Source organism: Eleutherodactylus coqui, chromosome 13, assembly GCF_035609145.1.
Source record: "Eleutherodactylus coqui strain aEleCoq1 chromosome 13, aEleCoq1.hap1, whole genome shotgun sequence".
Classification (NCBI taxonomy): Eukaryota; Metazoa; Chordata; class Amphibia; order Anura; family Eleutherodactylidae; genus Eleutherodactylus; species Eleutherodactylus coqui.
This window is the reverse complement of record NC_089849.1, coordinates 47717543-47732885: the sequence shown is the minus strand read 5'-3', so window position 1 is coordinate 47732885 and position 15343 is coordinate 47717543. Positions and strand designations below refer to the sequence as shown.

The window sequence follows — 15343 nt, the reverse complement described above, 5'->3', positions numbered from 1 at the left end:
TAAATCCCTTAAAGAAAGGACTTTAAAGTTTATCCATTTGAATAATGCAAGAAAATGTTTTTCATGTTGAAAGTTTAACTGTTATGCAACATTATGTTCAAGAAATGTGCAGGAGGAAGTAAAGGTGTACTCATGTTTATATTTCACTTGCTCATGCTCTCTAAAGTAAATTCTTTAAAGCAATTTATTATTTCCATGCATATTTATGTCTAGTTTAAATACAATTAATGCTAATTTAGAAATGCTAGCTTAGTACTGTCACCGTGTACTTGAAACTGTGTGCATGGTATGATTGCTATATATGTGTATGACTGGAGGTTTCTTGTGTCCCCCTAAGTCCAGTCTTGGTGTTAGCAGCCCATTCTAGCCTGTTTCAGGGGGCAGGGCCTTCTGTTCACCTTCTCACAAATCACGGACAGCGGTATTGACATAAGCTAATGACTGTTTCGCTTATATTTTTGCTCTTTTTCCTGCCAGTCACCCTTTCATGTTTTTATGCTTGGTAACAGTGTGTTTCTCCTTCAAAAAAAGACAGTGATGTTCATTCCACTGATCTTATCTCACTAGCCTCTGGAGCAAAGTGTTATGTAGGACGCTCCAAAGCAATACTAGTGGTTTTGAGTTCTGTTTACCCTAGTAGATTTTTCACAAATGTACTTGCAAATCATAGTTCTTACATGCTGTCATTAATAAAAAGCCACGCATAGACGTTACACTTCTTTTAGTCACAGTACACTGGGAGTGGGTACATCCTAACATATAGGGTAGGAGTTGTGTTTACAGGTTTTGCCTTGCTCACTCCGTGACTGCGCAGTGTTCTCTTCAAGGGCATGGAAGTAATACACTCAAGATGGCCTGACTCCGGATTTATACACTCTGTTTTGGAGGTGCCGGGGTCGGCTTATTCTTAAGTAGGGGGGAATCTGTAGTGGCCCAGCACATCATCCAGGTCCTCTCCATAAATGTCATACATGTTTGTCTCATGTAGATGCACTGTGCAAGCCTGTCTTGTCATTTCCAGTCTGTGTGTTACACAGCTGCGGCGCTTGAGAGGTTAACTTTCAATAAAATTATTGCCTGCATGTAAATGTATCAGTATGTCATGTCATGAGGTTTGAGTGAAGATATAAATAGGAGTGCATGAGAGTGGGAAAGGAGTCGAGTCCAGTCAATTTTCAGGAGCAGAGAGTGCTAACACAGAGCCACATGGAAGCACCTTCAGCTTCCTTGTGGTGAAGATGGAGGATGAGAAGAGATAGCCCGTGATGGTTGAATGCTGGATGTGACTGGAGTGAACCCTGAACATATGAGAGAGCATTCGTAAGTAATTCTGTAAGACAAGGCCCGAGCAGAGGTACTAACAAGTTTCCTACTCGGCCATCCAGAGCCAGGATTCCCTTGTAGAAGTACTCTCTTCAAATTAATAATTACTGACATAGTGTCTGTGGAGTAACCCTACCCCTTTTCCTCCTCCGGAGTGTTCCCCTTCCAAGAACGGTGCCTGACAGATAACGTAGACTGATCTCAAGTCTCTTGCCTTGCCTGCACTAAGACTACTAAAATTGCCTTGTAATTGTTGCCTTGCAAGTTTACCCAAGTAAATTTTATACTGGTCCCTAACCGTTCCTAGGGACCCGAGGTACTACAAAATTATCTCTGTCTGAAGTTATTCTCCGCGTAGTGTCATACCGGCGTGTAGGAACGGTGGTGTCAACTGTGACAGCTACAACCCCCATCATCCTGTTTATTGGCACTCACTATCCTAGGGGTGTCTTTGGGGGCCTGCAGTGACATACTGGCTTTGGTTGCCTACATACCATAGGGAAGAAGTTGGTAAGTGCCACCGTGACATGTCCGCACTATACTCTCCCAGCTCCCCCACGTATGTCAGGTATGTCGGGTATCCCTATGGGACGCTGCAGGACCTTACACTGACACTGGGAGGGATTCTTCCCCTCTTTTGAGATTACAGTAATGAATGCATTCAGTGTTTTCCTTGGTATGTTGTTTCCTGAAGTGATGGAGTTGAAGGCTTGCAGGAAATATGGGAACAAAACCTCAGGAAAGATCTTATAATATGAAATTGTGAATCCATCTGGGCTGGATGCTTTCCCTATGGGGTATTCTTTTAGCGTAAAAGTGAGTTCATCCTGTGAGATGGGGGGTTCTAATGAAAGGACTGCTTCCTGAGAGAGATTGAAAAGGCCCGAGTCTAGGAGATATGATTGAATTAATGATCTGCAAGTGGACCAAACCTGCTCTGAGATAGGTGGAGACAGTTTGTATAGAGACTGGTAATAATCCCTAAACGTCTCAGCTTTCTACTTACTGTCTACAATTTGCTTATGGGCTGATTCCAGGGTCTGGATTCGGCCTAGGAGGTTCTTGAGTTTGGAGCTACATTCTTTTTTAAATCTGGAGCCGACGCTGATGAGGGAGCCTCTGATGCGCCTCCCATACTGAAAGCGGGGTGACCCCTGGGGTCAAGTTATTAATCAAATACTCTTTTAGGATGTTTTGTATCTCATTTTTTTTTAATACTTGTAGTTTTATTTGAGGTTTTCAAGTTTTACAAAAAAGTAGTAAACATTTTACTGAAAAGCAATACAGTTATGTGGGTAAACAGTGAGTATAGTCTACATAGTAGTAGAGTAGATTGAGGGGATACATTCCTAGGGGCCTTTGATGTGGTCCTCTCTTGTTGTATCCCAACCGAATCTTAGCTTTGAACTGTGAAAAAAACAGTGAATAATATAATCGGCCTGGCCAGGGGCCTAACTTAATTTTATAGAAAAGGTTGGAGGAGTGGGGGGAATAGGTAGGAGGGGGGGGGGGGGGGTGTCCGAGACAGCTTGAGGATTTCCCATGGGGTGGATGCCGCCGGAGACAGCTTCCGGTTTGCGTAGTTGCTACCAAGTAGCTTCTGCTTGGTATTTTTCTCTATTTTTTATAGGGAGGTCAAAAACCTATTATTTTGTGAGGGCTGTGAATAGTCCATCCATGGGGACCATATTTTTAGGAATTTTTCATGGTTATCAGCTAGGATGGAGGTCAGTTTTTCATTTATTAAATACCAATCTAATCTATGTTTGACTTCTGTGTAGTCCAGTGATGTTTTGCGCCATGATTGAGCAATTACTTGCTTCGTAACTAGGAAGAAAAAGGATATTAGTTTTCTAGAGCTAGAAGGGATATTGTTTATGCGTTTATTTAGGAGAGCCTCCCAAGGGTCTTTACGGATGTTGAGATTTGTGACTGAGTAGATTAGAGAATAGACTCTAATCCAGAGCCTCTTGACCCGGGGGCAGGTCCACCAAATGTGAAGCATATCTCCTGGGGTAGAGCATCCGCGAAAACAGTTGGGAGATCGCCCGGGGATTGCGTGAGCCACTCGGTCTGGGGTTAGATACCATCGGAATAGGACTTTAAAGAATGTTTCCAGAATTAGTATATTTCTGGCGCTGTTGTTGGTAGTCACCTATATCTGGGTCCACTCTTCCTCTGGGAGGGTTTTGCCAAGGTCTCTTTCCCAGTTGGATACGTATGGAAGTTCTGTTCGGAAGGGGGAGTGTACTAAGCCCGAGTAGATCTGTGATATAAGGCCTTTTGCATGTGGATTTTTATAGCAGTGTCTTTCGAATGGTGTTAAAGTTAGTTGGGAGTTTACATTTTTGAGGAGAGTGGATATGAAGTGTTTTATTTGTAAGTATCGGAAGATTTCTAGAGATGGCAGGTTGTATCTTTCTTGTAACGTGGGGAAAGAAATGGGTCCATTTATTGAGTATAACTGATATAACTTAGTGAGACCTGACCTTGTCCAGTTCGCGAAAGATTGCGGTGATTCAATGCCTGGTGTAAACATGGGGTTAAGCAGTAATGGCGCGAGGGGTAAATGAGGAGATATCAATTTCCCCGAGTATTTTATGGAGTCCCAAATATGGAGGGAATGGTTGACAATGGGATTGTCGATTTTGGGTCTGTGTTTGGGAAGGGTCCACAGTAAGGAGTCTATTGTGAGAGGATGTATTTCAGTGGCTTCTAAAGAAACCCAAAGTGGGGTATTATGGGAGGGATGTAGGAGGGCCAACTGGGCCACCTGAGCAGCCTGGTAATATTTATGATAGTTTGGGACTCCCAGACCCCCTCTCCGTCTATGTCTGTATAGTGTGGATCGCGATACTCTCGGGATCGTTCCGTTCCACACAAATCTGAGAGATATTTGTTGGAGAGTTTTTAGTAAATGTCCGGGTACTCTGATTGGGAGTGCTCGAAAAAAATATAGTAGTTTAGGGAGGAGTGTCATCTTTAAAGCATTAACTCTCCCTATCCAGGATATGTGATAGCGACTCCAGCTTTCCAAAAGTACTCTTGTCTTGCGAAGGAGAGGGATGTAGTTCTGGCTATACATAGTTGCATAGTCGTTGGTTAATTGGATACCCAGGTAGCCCAGCGAGTCAGTTGCCCATTGGAAGGAGAAATTCTCCCGGAGTCTATTCAGTGTTTCGGATAGTAGTGTGAGGCTGTATGCTTTAGATTTTGTTTGATTGATGGTTAGACCAGATATTGACCCGAATCTGGATAGTTCTTTTATCTTATTTTTTATTGATGGATCTTGTATAAGAGACTCATTAAGGCGCCAGTGCCATGTGTTCTGATGCAGAGATGGGAAGGAGAGTGAGAGAGAGATAAGGGCGCGATCTGAGGATATGTTGTCGATGTGCCCCGATGTAATGAGATGAAGATTTGCCTGTTGAACCAAGAAATAGTCTATTCAGGAGTAAAAGTTATGAGGACGGCAAAAGAAAGTGTCATCTTTTGAAGCAGGATGGATGATTCTCCAGGCGTCTACTAGCTGATGCCCGTGTAATATCTTGCGCAGCCTATGGTATGTGGACACGAGCAAACTACTGATCCCTCTGGATGTGTCTAATGATGGTTTGAGAGGGATGTTTAGGTCACCTCCCAGTATTAGGGTACCCTCCATAAACTCCTCCAGATCTTCCAAGGCCCCTTCTAAGTGGAGTTGGGGAGAAGAAATTGTAATTTGTAAGCCCTACGGCAGGAAGAAATCCCCAGTTTTCCCTGCAATGCTACTGCAGTTTGTGAACCCAGCCAATGAATCTCAATTGTAAGATGATATTTCACATAATCGTCATTCTTTATACATCTTTATTACATATGCTCACATATTCTTTTGTAACATACACAGCAAAAAATAAATAAAAATAACAATCCACTAGTACCCACAGTGATCATACAGTCAGATACATCATAAATTTAATATAATGCAGTGCACCCTGTGATCTGCAAAAAGTTACTAGTAACATTAATATATTCCTGTTAAAAATGGAAACAAGGTGATGGTAGAAACTAAGTTGGACCCAGAGGAAACCGCAGAGATTGCACAGCAATAGCACCCTAGTATACAATTGAACAGATATATACAATATGCCATATGCAGCTCATCTTCATTGTGTTCCAATCATGTATAAGGTAGAAGTGCCATTATGTAGAGACGAAGGAACTGGAATAAAAGACAGGGAAAGTATGTTAATATTGCCTTTTTGGACTCATCTGACCATTTCATTAAAATATTAGATTTTGTTTAAAGAGATATGCTGGTGAAAATGTTTTCATTCATTATATAGCTATCCCCGCAGTATATATAAGTCCATTGGTTAGTTGGTAGCCATTCCTTTCCTTACTTGGTTAGTTATTCCTTTCTCTCTGAAACTCCTGGCCTCCTCCTCAGATGATCATGGGATCTCATTTGGATCACCAGAGATTTACTTGGCTTTATGTTCCTCTCAAAAACTCAGCTTTTTAGTCATCATAATTCCTTTGTGATGGACATTGCCACACAAGCTCTTTAGAGGAGGACACGGAAACTCCTAGTACTGATGATGATTAGAGGCTCTTGTTACACAGTTATAATTAAGGAGAGGATAGTTCATCCTCCTGACTGTAAATGTATGGTCTGTAGTTTATTTAGGTGAATCTGGAAAATAATAATCACATTGTCCTCCCTGCAGGCAGTGATGGTACAGGCTCTCGCTGCTCATGTGATGTTATACTAGTGCATCATAGGATTAATAGCTCTGCATAGGGGAAGAGGAAGTAGGGATAAATCTCTGAATCAGGATGGTGCCTGATAAGTATCAGACAGGAGGATGCACTGTATAGAAGTGACTGTAGTATATAGAGTAGACATATAGAGATGCTGGGATGGAAAAACGCATTTTCGCTTGAGTGTTACTAAAAGTGTGTTATATAAGTGCCATATCTAAAAATGCATTACATCAGTAGCAAATTACTTAATTAAGGGTACGTTCAAACTCTGAAGAAATGCTGTGGGATTTCCACACCAAAATTCACATCAAATTTCACAGCAAAAAACGCTACAAAATCTGCACCATTGGTTTAGATTTTGTATTGGAATTTTCTGCAGATCCACAGCAGACATCACTCCTTCAATTGAAAAGGTGAAACCTGCAGCAGATCGAAATCCACATCTACTGTGCCCACTGAGAGGGGGCGCTATTACTATGGGGATCACTGGAATAACGGAGGTATGCACTTAGCCATGCTCCCTGATCACATCCCCTTTTTAGTAAGGGTCCCCTTGTTAAAAGTTTTTTCCCAGAGGTTCCACAAAGCTAAAAGGATGGGAAGCAATGCCTTAACAATCAAATCCTGTCCATATGTACAGGAAAAAAAAGTTGTAGATTTTCTACTGTAACTGTATCGTAACTCTAACCTGTGGGTTTGCTATAGAAATTATGCAACAAATCCTCAGCATTTTCGCAACATGTTAATGCACCCTAAAGGTGTTTTCCAGGACTTCACTATGAGGACCTATCTTCAGGAACTATTGATGAGCTATTCTTGGGACCCGTTGCGATCAGCTGTTATCAGACACGCTGTCTGTGTGGACAGAGCCCAAAGCTAACAGCTCCGTACACATTTCAGTGGCCTACGTTGATAATGCAGGCACAGCTCTCATTGAATCCAGTAGGATAACGGTGCATGCAGCACTACTATTGCTGTCGTAACAGACCACACCAAAAGAGCCTTGACGAACCTCATAATAAGTAATATCCGTTTAGACGAGACGATAAGTGTTCCGAAAATAGTTCAAACTAGCAAAACTGAATGATAAGCATTAAGTTTAAACGCAGACAAACAACTGAACGATGAACGAGATTCGTGAGATTCTCACTCGTCGTTGAGTTTCCGCCAACATGAGAACCAGTGCCGTTTCAGGCACTTATCGTGCAGTTTAAACACTGATCGACGAGTTGGTGCTAGTGCAGAAGTTTAAACAGGCTGCACAAGCACGAACGAGCTGCTGATGATGTCACTGGTTTGTTCGCTCGAGCAAACAAGGATCATATGATTTTCCGCCCATGTAAAAGGGCGATTAAACCTACAGGAAAATCGAGAATCTTTATGGAGCAATTTATGTATTAAAAAATATAGATACTAGGGACTGTGACAGAGGGGAAGGCAACATGGGTCATCATTGGAGCAAATGTCTATCCAACATCTATACTTTTCTTCAGGGACCAAGGCTGGTGGAACATATTCTGAAAACCCTGCCTTTTGCAGCAAGGAAACTTGTCCCATCCGTGGATTGAAATTGCTAATTTTTGTGAGACTAGAAAATCATAATTTCTTACTGTTTACTGCTTTGACACATCGGTTTCCACATGTTGCGCAGCATTTGTGAAAAGTTGGGCAGTCATAGTCAGATGAGCAGGTCTTGCTGTCAGCTCCGGTTGGGCACTGTTCGGGACATTTACCAGCCCTTTCTAAGAAAAGGAAAATACAACACGCCAATGAGATTAATCATTTATCAGTAATGGGTGCAGCTCGGCCTAATTTATGCAAATCAGTCATACTTAAAGGCCCATTTACACAGAGCGATGATTGCTCAATGATCGCTAAAAAACTATCGTTTGAGTGATAACCGTTGCATCTGCTAGCCGATTGTTAAATTTAGTCCAACCTAAAAATCGTTGTGCGGTCTTATCAGGAGTTCTCCGCGGTGAGTGCTGATAGCATTGTTTCCTGTCGGAGAACAAAGGAACTGAAAGCACATAAGAGCCCTTGGGCTGTTGACTGCATTCAGCTAAAGGCTTCCTTTGCACACTAATAAGCTATTAAGTAGCTACTTAATAGTTTATGAAAAATGATCGCTCAAAGCTGTCACTCAAACTGTCGTTTGAGCGATTTTTGAGCGATCATCGCACCGTGTAAACCAGCCTTAACTTGGGAATTATGGTGAAATGGATTGGTACAAAAGTACAACGGGTTTGAATTCATACATATGCTCTATTTTTGCATAAGGACAAATCCTACTGGATTTATATGTATTCAATTTCTTTTTGGCAAGATTGATAGATAGTTCTATATTTCTAAATTAGAGTTGTTAAAGGGAACATGTCACCAGGTTTAACCCTTCTAAACCCTTACTCATTAATAACATCTTCCTAATGTATATCTATTAGCCTGCATTAGCTCCATATGCCTCAAGAATTCAAGTGTTTAATATGAAAATCCCATGCCATATGCAAATTAAGTCTTAGCAGTCTGGTGGGGGTAGCCAGACCATCCAGTCTTCTCGGTGACCTAGCCCCCTGCCATTTAATGATCTGGATGACATCGCTGCATCACCCTCAAGTGGAGAAAGAATCTAATGTCTTGGAAGTCAGAGCATGACCGGCACATGCACAATCCTTATGCCCTGTTGTATGCAAACTTGTCAGAATCTTCTGTGCATGCGCCAGTCCTACTCTGACGTCTGGGACATCGGCTTCTGGAAGAGGTATCAATGTAATTCATGTCAATTATAGGCAGACAGCAGGTTAACACCCTGCTGCTATCCCTAGATTTGCATATGGTGCAGGATTTGTACAAACTTGATTTATAAAGAAATGCAGGACTAATAGGGGTTAATAGGTACACATTCGGAAGGTGTTATTTATGAATAATACTATTGTGTGAATGGTTTAAATGAGTTGTCCAGGACTTTTACTAATGATGAGGTAATCTCAGCATTGGTCATCAATAGTTGATCGGCAGAGATCTGCCGCTGAGGATCCTTGCTGAGCAGCTGATTGCTGGGCCTGCCATCAGTGCGGACAGCGCTAGTAGCAAATAGTGCTATCTGTATTGTCTTGGCTCGGTTTGGTACTGCAGATGCTGTTCCCAATAAATTCAATACGTGCTGTGCTTGTAGTACCATACTGGGCCACTGTAATGGTGTCAGCAGTATCTGCTTCCACAGTTGTCCACACTGACAGAGGGCTTAGGGCTGAACTGATCGGTGGAGACCACCAACAATCAACTATTGATGACTTATTCTGAGCATAGTTCATCAATAGTAAAAGTCCCAAACGTCCCAGACAACCTCTTGTTCACAGACAAGGCATAGAGCAGATGAGAGTTATCATACTGAAGGGCAACTTCAAGTCACAGAAGAATTTGGGAATATAAGTTTATGGCCATGTTTGACACCCTCAAGAATGGAATGAACCTCATCCCGGGTTTCTTGCATAAAGGGGGAATATGAACGGTTTGAAGAAGGTCAAGACTGGTGTCTTATTCCCAATCATTTTTTGCTTTTCTCATAAGAATTCAGAAATTGATTGTAAAAATGTTTCCATCCAATAGGCGGTGCTGTTGAGGTAGTTTTTCTATCTTATTATGTGTGCATTAGTGATAAGAGACATCATAAAACTGTCACATTCCTCAGCTCAGTGGACTGATTTAGTATTTATCTCTCTGTTTAGACTGTCTTGTGTTTTTTCAAGTCTCAAATTTCTGCGTGTGAACATTTATTTAGATCAAGAAGGTTGTCCCTGTCCCCTCTGCGTCTGTATGTTATAATTATGTGCCATCCAAACTAAGTTTCATTCATAGCCTGATGAAGGGGGCGAGATATCACCCGAAAGCTTGCTGTAACCTCATGTATTTTTGTTAGCCATTAAAAGGTATCATATCTACAAGATTACTTGGTTTCTCTCACTGAGAACAATCACATTTAACAGGTCTAAAGTAGTGTTCCTTGTTCTTCACGTTTCATCTGTTGATCCGTGGACCTGTTCTACAACGCATGCACTAGATTACAAACTTCATCCATTCTCTATCAAGTTTGCTTGTATAAATTTCACTTAATTCTGTTATCAAAAGTTACCTTGAAGAGGCTTCTCACATTCCATTCTGCAGATTTTGGGGCAGCATTTCTTGCCATCCATGCACGATTCTGCATTACAGTAATGCCTTTCTTTTCTTAAACACGTATATATCTCTTCTTGAGCGCAGAAGCCGTCACCTAAAAAGATAACTTTGATCACTCTACTTGTCACATAGCGAGTCACTTCATTTTTTTTCATAACTGCCCAGTCCAGTAGAATCAGGTCCTATAAGGGAACGTTCACACGAGGCATTAACACTGCGGAATGTCCAAGGCAGAAAATGCTTACATTGCTCCCCCTCATGTCAAAATGTACCAGGTAGTTTGACGTGAGGGAGAGCAATGTAACTACTAAAATCAGCAGTTCATTTTGACATGGGTTTTCATACGGTAATGCTGCGTAATTTTCCTCATCGCACATTTCGCAGTGTTTTCGCCATGTGTGAACATACCCATAAACATATTTTATCTGACTGTCAAAGTGAAAAAAAAGTTGTACAAAGAGATCTACTAAGGCACCTTTCACATCTATGTTGCTTTTCTGCTGTTCAGTTCTATCATCAGAGCTGAACAAAGAGAAAGATGGAGGCTCTGGTGCTAATGTGAATATTCCCGCAGCTAGATTAGAGCAGATGGGTTACAAATGACTTATGTTGACAGTTCTTAGAAATCTTAAATCGACCCGTGTCATAATGCATTGAGTGTTCTTTGTTCCTCGCTCATGCTTTACACTATAGCGTATAAGCACAAGCCTATCAGGAAGTCAGTACTTGAACTGCTGATGCCCATTATTGTTATACTAATTACCACTGAAAAGACATATTATCAGGTAATTGATGGGTAGATACTGAGAAAAGTAGGAATCAATAATGAAGAATCCAGGGGTTAAATCACACTGCTTAATCTTCAATAAAGATGAACTTACGTGCTTTGGGCTCTGTGCTTGGTTTGCCAATATCGCTTAAAGTAGGCGTACAAGTGTATCCACAACCCTTCTTACAACATTTCCAGTTTTCTCTACATTCAGCATCAGTTGAGCAGTAGCTATCACATGGTTCAGAAGAGGAAGGGAGTTCAAATGTTGGACACGTTCCTGGCTTCTCTGTGAAAAAACATACAAAAGATATCCCATCAATTTATCCTTTCTTTTTTTGTAGACTAAATATGCCTTAAAGGGCTTTTCTGGGCAAAATGCTATTGATGATCCATCTTCTGCATCGGTCATCAATAGTTGATCACCGAGCATCCACCGCTCGGAATCCCCGGCAATCAGTTGATTGGTCGACCAGTTGTCAGTGCAGCGGGCCGGACTCGTTATTGGTTTTGGAGCAGGAAGCCTAAGCGGCAGCTGCGCTCCCATTGCCATCAAGGAGAACAAAGCTGCCTATTATACTTCCGACATTAATAGTATTTGCCCGGAAAGCAGGATATAGTAACATAAATAAACTATGTGAAGAAATATTGCAGGTATTATGTGGCATGGATATGGGGATAGGGTAAACCTTGTGTGGCATGTTGGAAAGGTCAGTGGAAAAAAGTTGCCATTCCCCTACACTTTAGATGTTCATTTTTCCATGAGCCTACTGTAACATATAAGGCTAGCACCCTATTCTCATACATTTTATATGCTTTGCTCCATTTTTTGGTGTGTTAGTTTTCCCAAATCTATGTGTCCATATTCAATATGCATCATTAAGGCTGCACTCTATGAACCTCATTAAACACCATTTTTCATATAGGATAAATCTATGTAAAAAGTTGAGTAGCTTTGCAAAAAACTTTGTATATTTTTATCTTGTGCTGGTAGGGGATAACTGATCGTAGGGGTCCGACTGCTGGTACCTCCACCGGTCATGAGACCATTTGTCTCAAGTCCCCCCTAAGAATGGAGTAGTGGTCATGGTGTGCATTACCATTTCATTCATTTCAATAGGACTGCCATAGATAGACAAGTGCTTGTACTCAGCTATCTCTGGCAGTCCCATAGAAATAAATGGAACAATAGTACGTATGCATGATCACCGCTGCATTCATTCAGGACACTTGGGACACCTGTTCTCATGATCAGTGTGGGTCCCAACCATCGGACCCCAAACGATCAGCTATTGTTTGGATAGATGATAAGTTAATTTTGTGGGACAAATTATTAAGTGCTGGTATTATAGACCAGAGCTGCAGCCATAATTATCTAAGCTTCAATGCTGAAATCTTTTGGCAAGCCCTGCTGGCTCAGAATCTGCACAGTGCTTGCTGTGCTGAGTTGAATTCTGGAAAATGGAATCTATTCATCATGGACTATATAGTAATCTGATATATAAAAACTTGCTACGTAAGGAATATATATCAGAATCAAAAGGTGACCTGGAGTGATAGTTAAAGATGGTGTTATTAGAGAGCAAAGATCTTTTAGATATGCATCATAAGTCTACCTGTTTAGTGACATATATATTATACTTATGCATAACTGCTCTACTTTAATGACACTTTGGCAACCTGACAAAATAGACTTTCAATTTATATAGCTGGCAAACTTTACTTCCTGAATACATTTCTGTTAACTATTGCTACTTTCTACTAAAGCTACAATGTAGAACTACGACTAAATGACTGTTATACCTCTACCCCTCAAAAAGTTATATAATTGTGGTGGTCCTAAAAAGATCAGCCCCCCAAAAAATGAAAAGTAGACTTCCCCTCTATCTTCAATTGGTAGATAGAGCATCTCCAAAAATACAGAAAGTCAAAAACTAGGTATCCAGTGATCAGTGTTTATGCAGGATAATGGCTTACCCTTGATTAAAATGTTATTTATAAGCAGTTGCCCAATCTTGCACCCATTTTTGATGTCTGACGACACAAAAAAAGTTATTTCCAAAGTAGATATATTGCATGTTGCAACTTTTCCTATTTTTATGCTATTTGGGGCCAAAGTACCTCTCAGAATGAAGCATCATCTGATCTGAATATTTGACTGCATTCAAAAAGTGTTGTAAGAAGATGATACTCTCAAAATAGAGAGTTCACAATTATGATGTGGATGGCAGGTGCTTGGTGTGGCAGTGAGCACTTACCCTTTGGAGGAGGTTTGCACATACGGTGGCAGTTATCAGAACAGCACAATTGGCCATCCGTGCAATCATCTTTACTCTTGCAGAGCTCATGGCATATCTCATTTTCAGCCTTCATATATTGCCTCTGAGCGGGGCAATTTCCTTTATTTCCCCCAAGGATTATTTCATACATGCCTTCAGAAAAATGAGTGAACAATTATGGTGTTTTAACATATTACTAAATATAAATATGCATACAAAGTTATATTACCTTAGTGCTAGGACAGTAAATTAGTTTTAAAGTTTGGTCAGTTTTATGCATATGTAAAACTTTCTATAGCTTCCAGCTAGCTGCTAAAATAATGTCTATATAGCTATACACAAAAGATACATGAGTAGAGTAGAGAACATGAAGAACTCCATGAAATATGGAGTATATCTATGTGGTAAAGAATATTCAGATTTGGTTTTTAGGTTAAAAATGTGTACCAAACTACTAGTCCTCTCATCGTCATACAGCGCAAATGTCTATATAATGGATCCAGACCTATGGGAGAGCAGGCCTTGCTCTGACTAACCAGACCCATTAATGCATGACATGGGCGGCCATTTATTTGAAATACCATAATATAGTTGAAAACAAGTTCCATGTCAATAAAATCGCATGTTTATTAAAAATGCATAAAAGTCTGCTACTGTACAGCCAATCCTGATACCCAGACACTAACAACCTTATTATGCTATGACTAAGACCTACGCTTGTTCGAAACCCAAATATGTTTGAAATATGTGCCAAAACTGGGCTTCACCTGGTAATAAGAGGTGATAGTTGGGGGTTAAAGAAGCCGGATCAGGGCTGTCTTTTGCACTGAGCCTATACAGTAGCACACATAGTCCCTATAGTTCTGTACTACAAAGCTGTAGGGACTCCATGTGAAATCAAGTGAAAAAGCTCAGTATTCCTTAGTATGAAATCTAAGACATATGGAGGTTCAGTATGCCTCCATAGCCTTTGATAGGAGCTGGATTACAGCTCTATGCAACTCCTCCGAATTAGCACTCAATACAGAAGTACCTAGACCATATAAAAAGACCTATATAGTTATCATAAAAGCATGATTGAAAAGCACAGTAGCTGTGAATTAAAGCAGCAAACTGTTAAAGGTTTTCTCTCTGCAACTTACCATAATTGTTCTTTACTGACGTGCCAATGACCAAAGTACAAAGAGGAAGAAGCGCGAACAGAAGAGCGGAGATGTGTCCCATCTTCATCATGGTGGCAATGCGTTATCGTACAACGGTTCCAGGCCACTATATATCTGGACTGATCCAAGCATCGTCACAGTGGGGTGGTGGCATGTTGGGGTGTGAGGATTTCTTAGGAGCTATTTTGGATTCCTCCCATTAACCAAATAAGCCGCTGTAGTAGCATTGCCTAGAGCTAATGTCCTTATAGACAGGTGACTCATCTACTCTGCATGTTGTGTCACTTGGGATTTGGGTCACTTGGGATGAGTTGTAGAGGATTGTACATAACTCTTGTACAGCAATGGTGACAATGCGTAATTTGTAATTGTTATTATAGTTCATAGCAATTAAAGACTATGAACTATAAAGACAATACTGGCCAAGTATAAACAATTCTGGAGAATCTTTACTCCACATTGTGCCATTTCTGTGTTATTCCTCCTAGAAATCAATGGATAAATTGATAACTGGGTGTTACGAGTGGGGACATATCCATACATATTCTGATATTGTCCAATCGGTGATAATGGTCTGTACAGACCGTGTTGTACACTACGTCCTAGTGTTCTATTCTGTCTGGTGCAAATGTCATGGAACTGTGCAATAATGGCTGCACAATTCTCTCACTTGCACCAATTTACTACTAGGGTAGAGGATTGAAGCGCTCACCCCTAGGTCTCCAGACATTAACATGGCTGTTATCAGTGCCCAAACTAAACCTGGATTTACACTGAAAACAACCCGATTCTACTACTGCGCTGCAGAATAAGTTGGCGCTATACAAATAAAGATTATTATTATTATTATTACTACTTAGCAGTCCAGTTTCAATACTCACAACACCACT

At 40.9% G+C, this 15343-nt stretch overlaps 1 protein-coding gene across 1 annotated transcript; it reads right to left on the bottom strand.

Moving 5' to 3' along the window:
- Window positions 1–5152: 5152 nt before the first annotated feature.
- Window positions 5153–14585, bottom strand: LOC136587675 (whey acidic protein-like). Its single transcript, XM_066586393.1, has 6 exons — window positions 14433–14585; window positions 13270–13443; window positions 11124–11300; window positions 10199–10336; window positions 7680–7811; window positions 5153–5524 (listed from the first exon to the last, which is right to left on the bottom strand). Exons 1-6 carry the CDS (start codon window positions 14521–14523, stop codon window positions 5469–5471), a joined length of 768 nt encoding a protein of 255 aa, XP_066442490.1. The 5' UTR covers window positions 14524–14585; the 3' UTR covers window positions 5153–5468.
- Window positions 14586–15343: the final 758 nt, after the last annotated feature.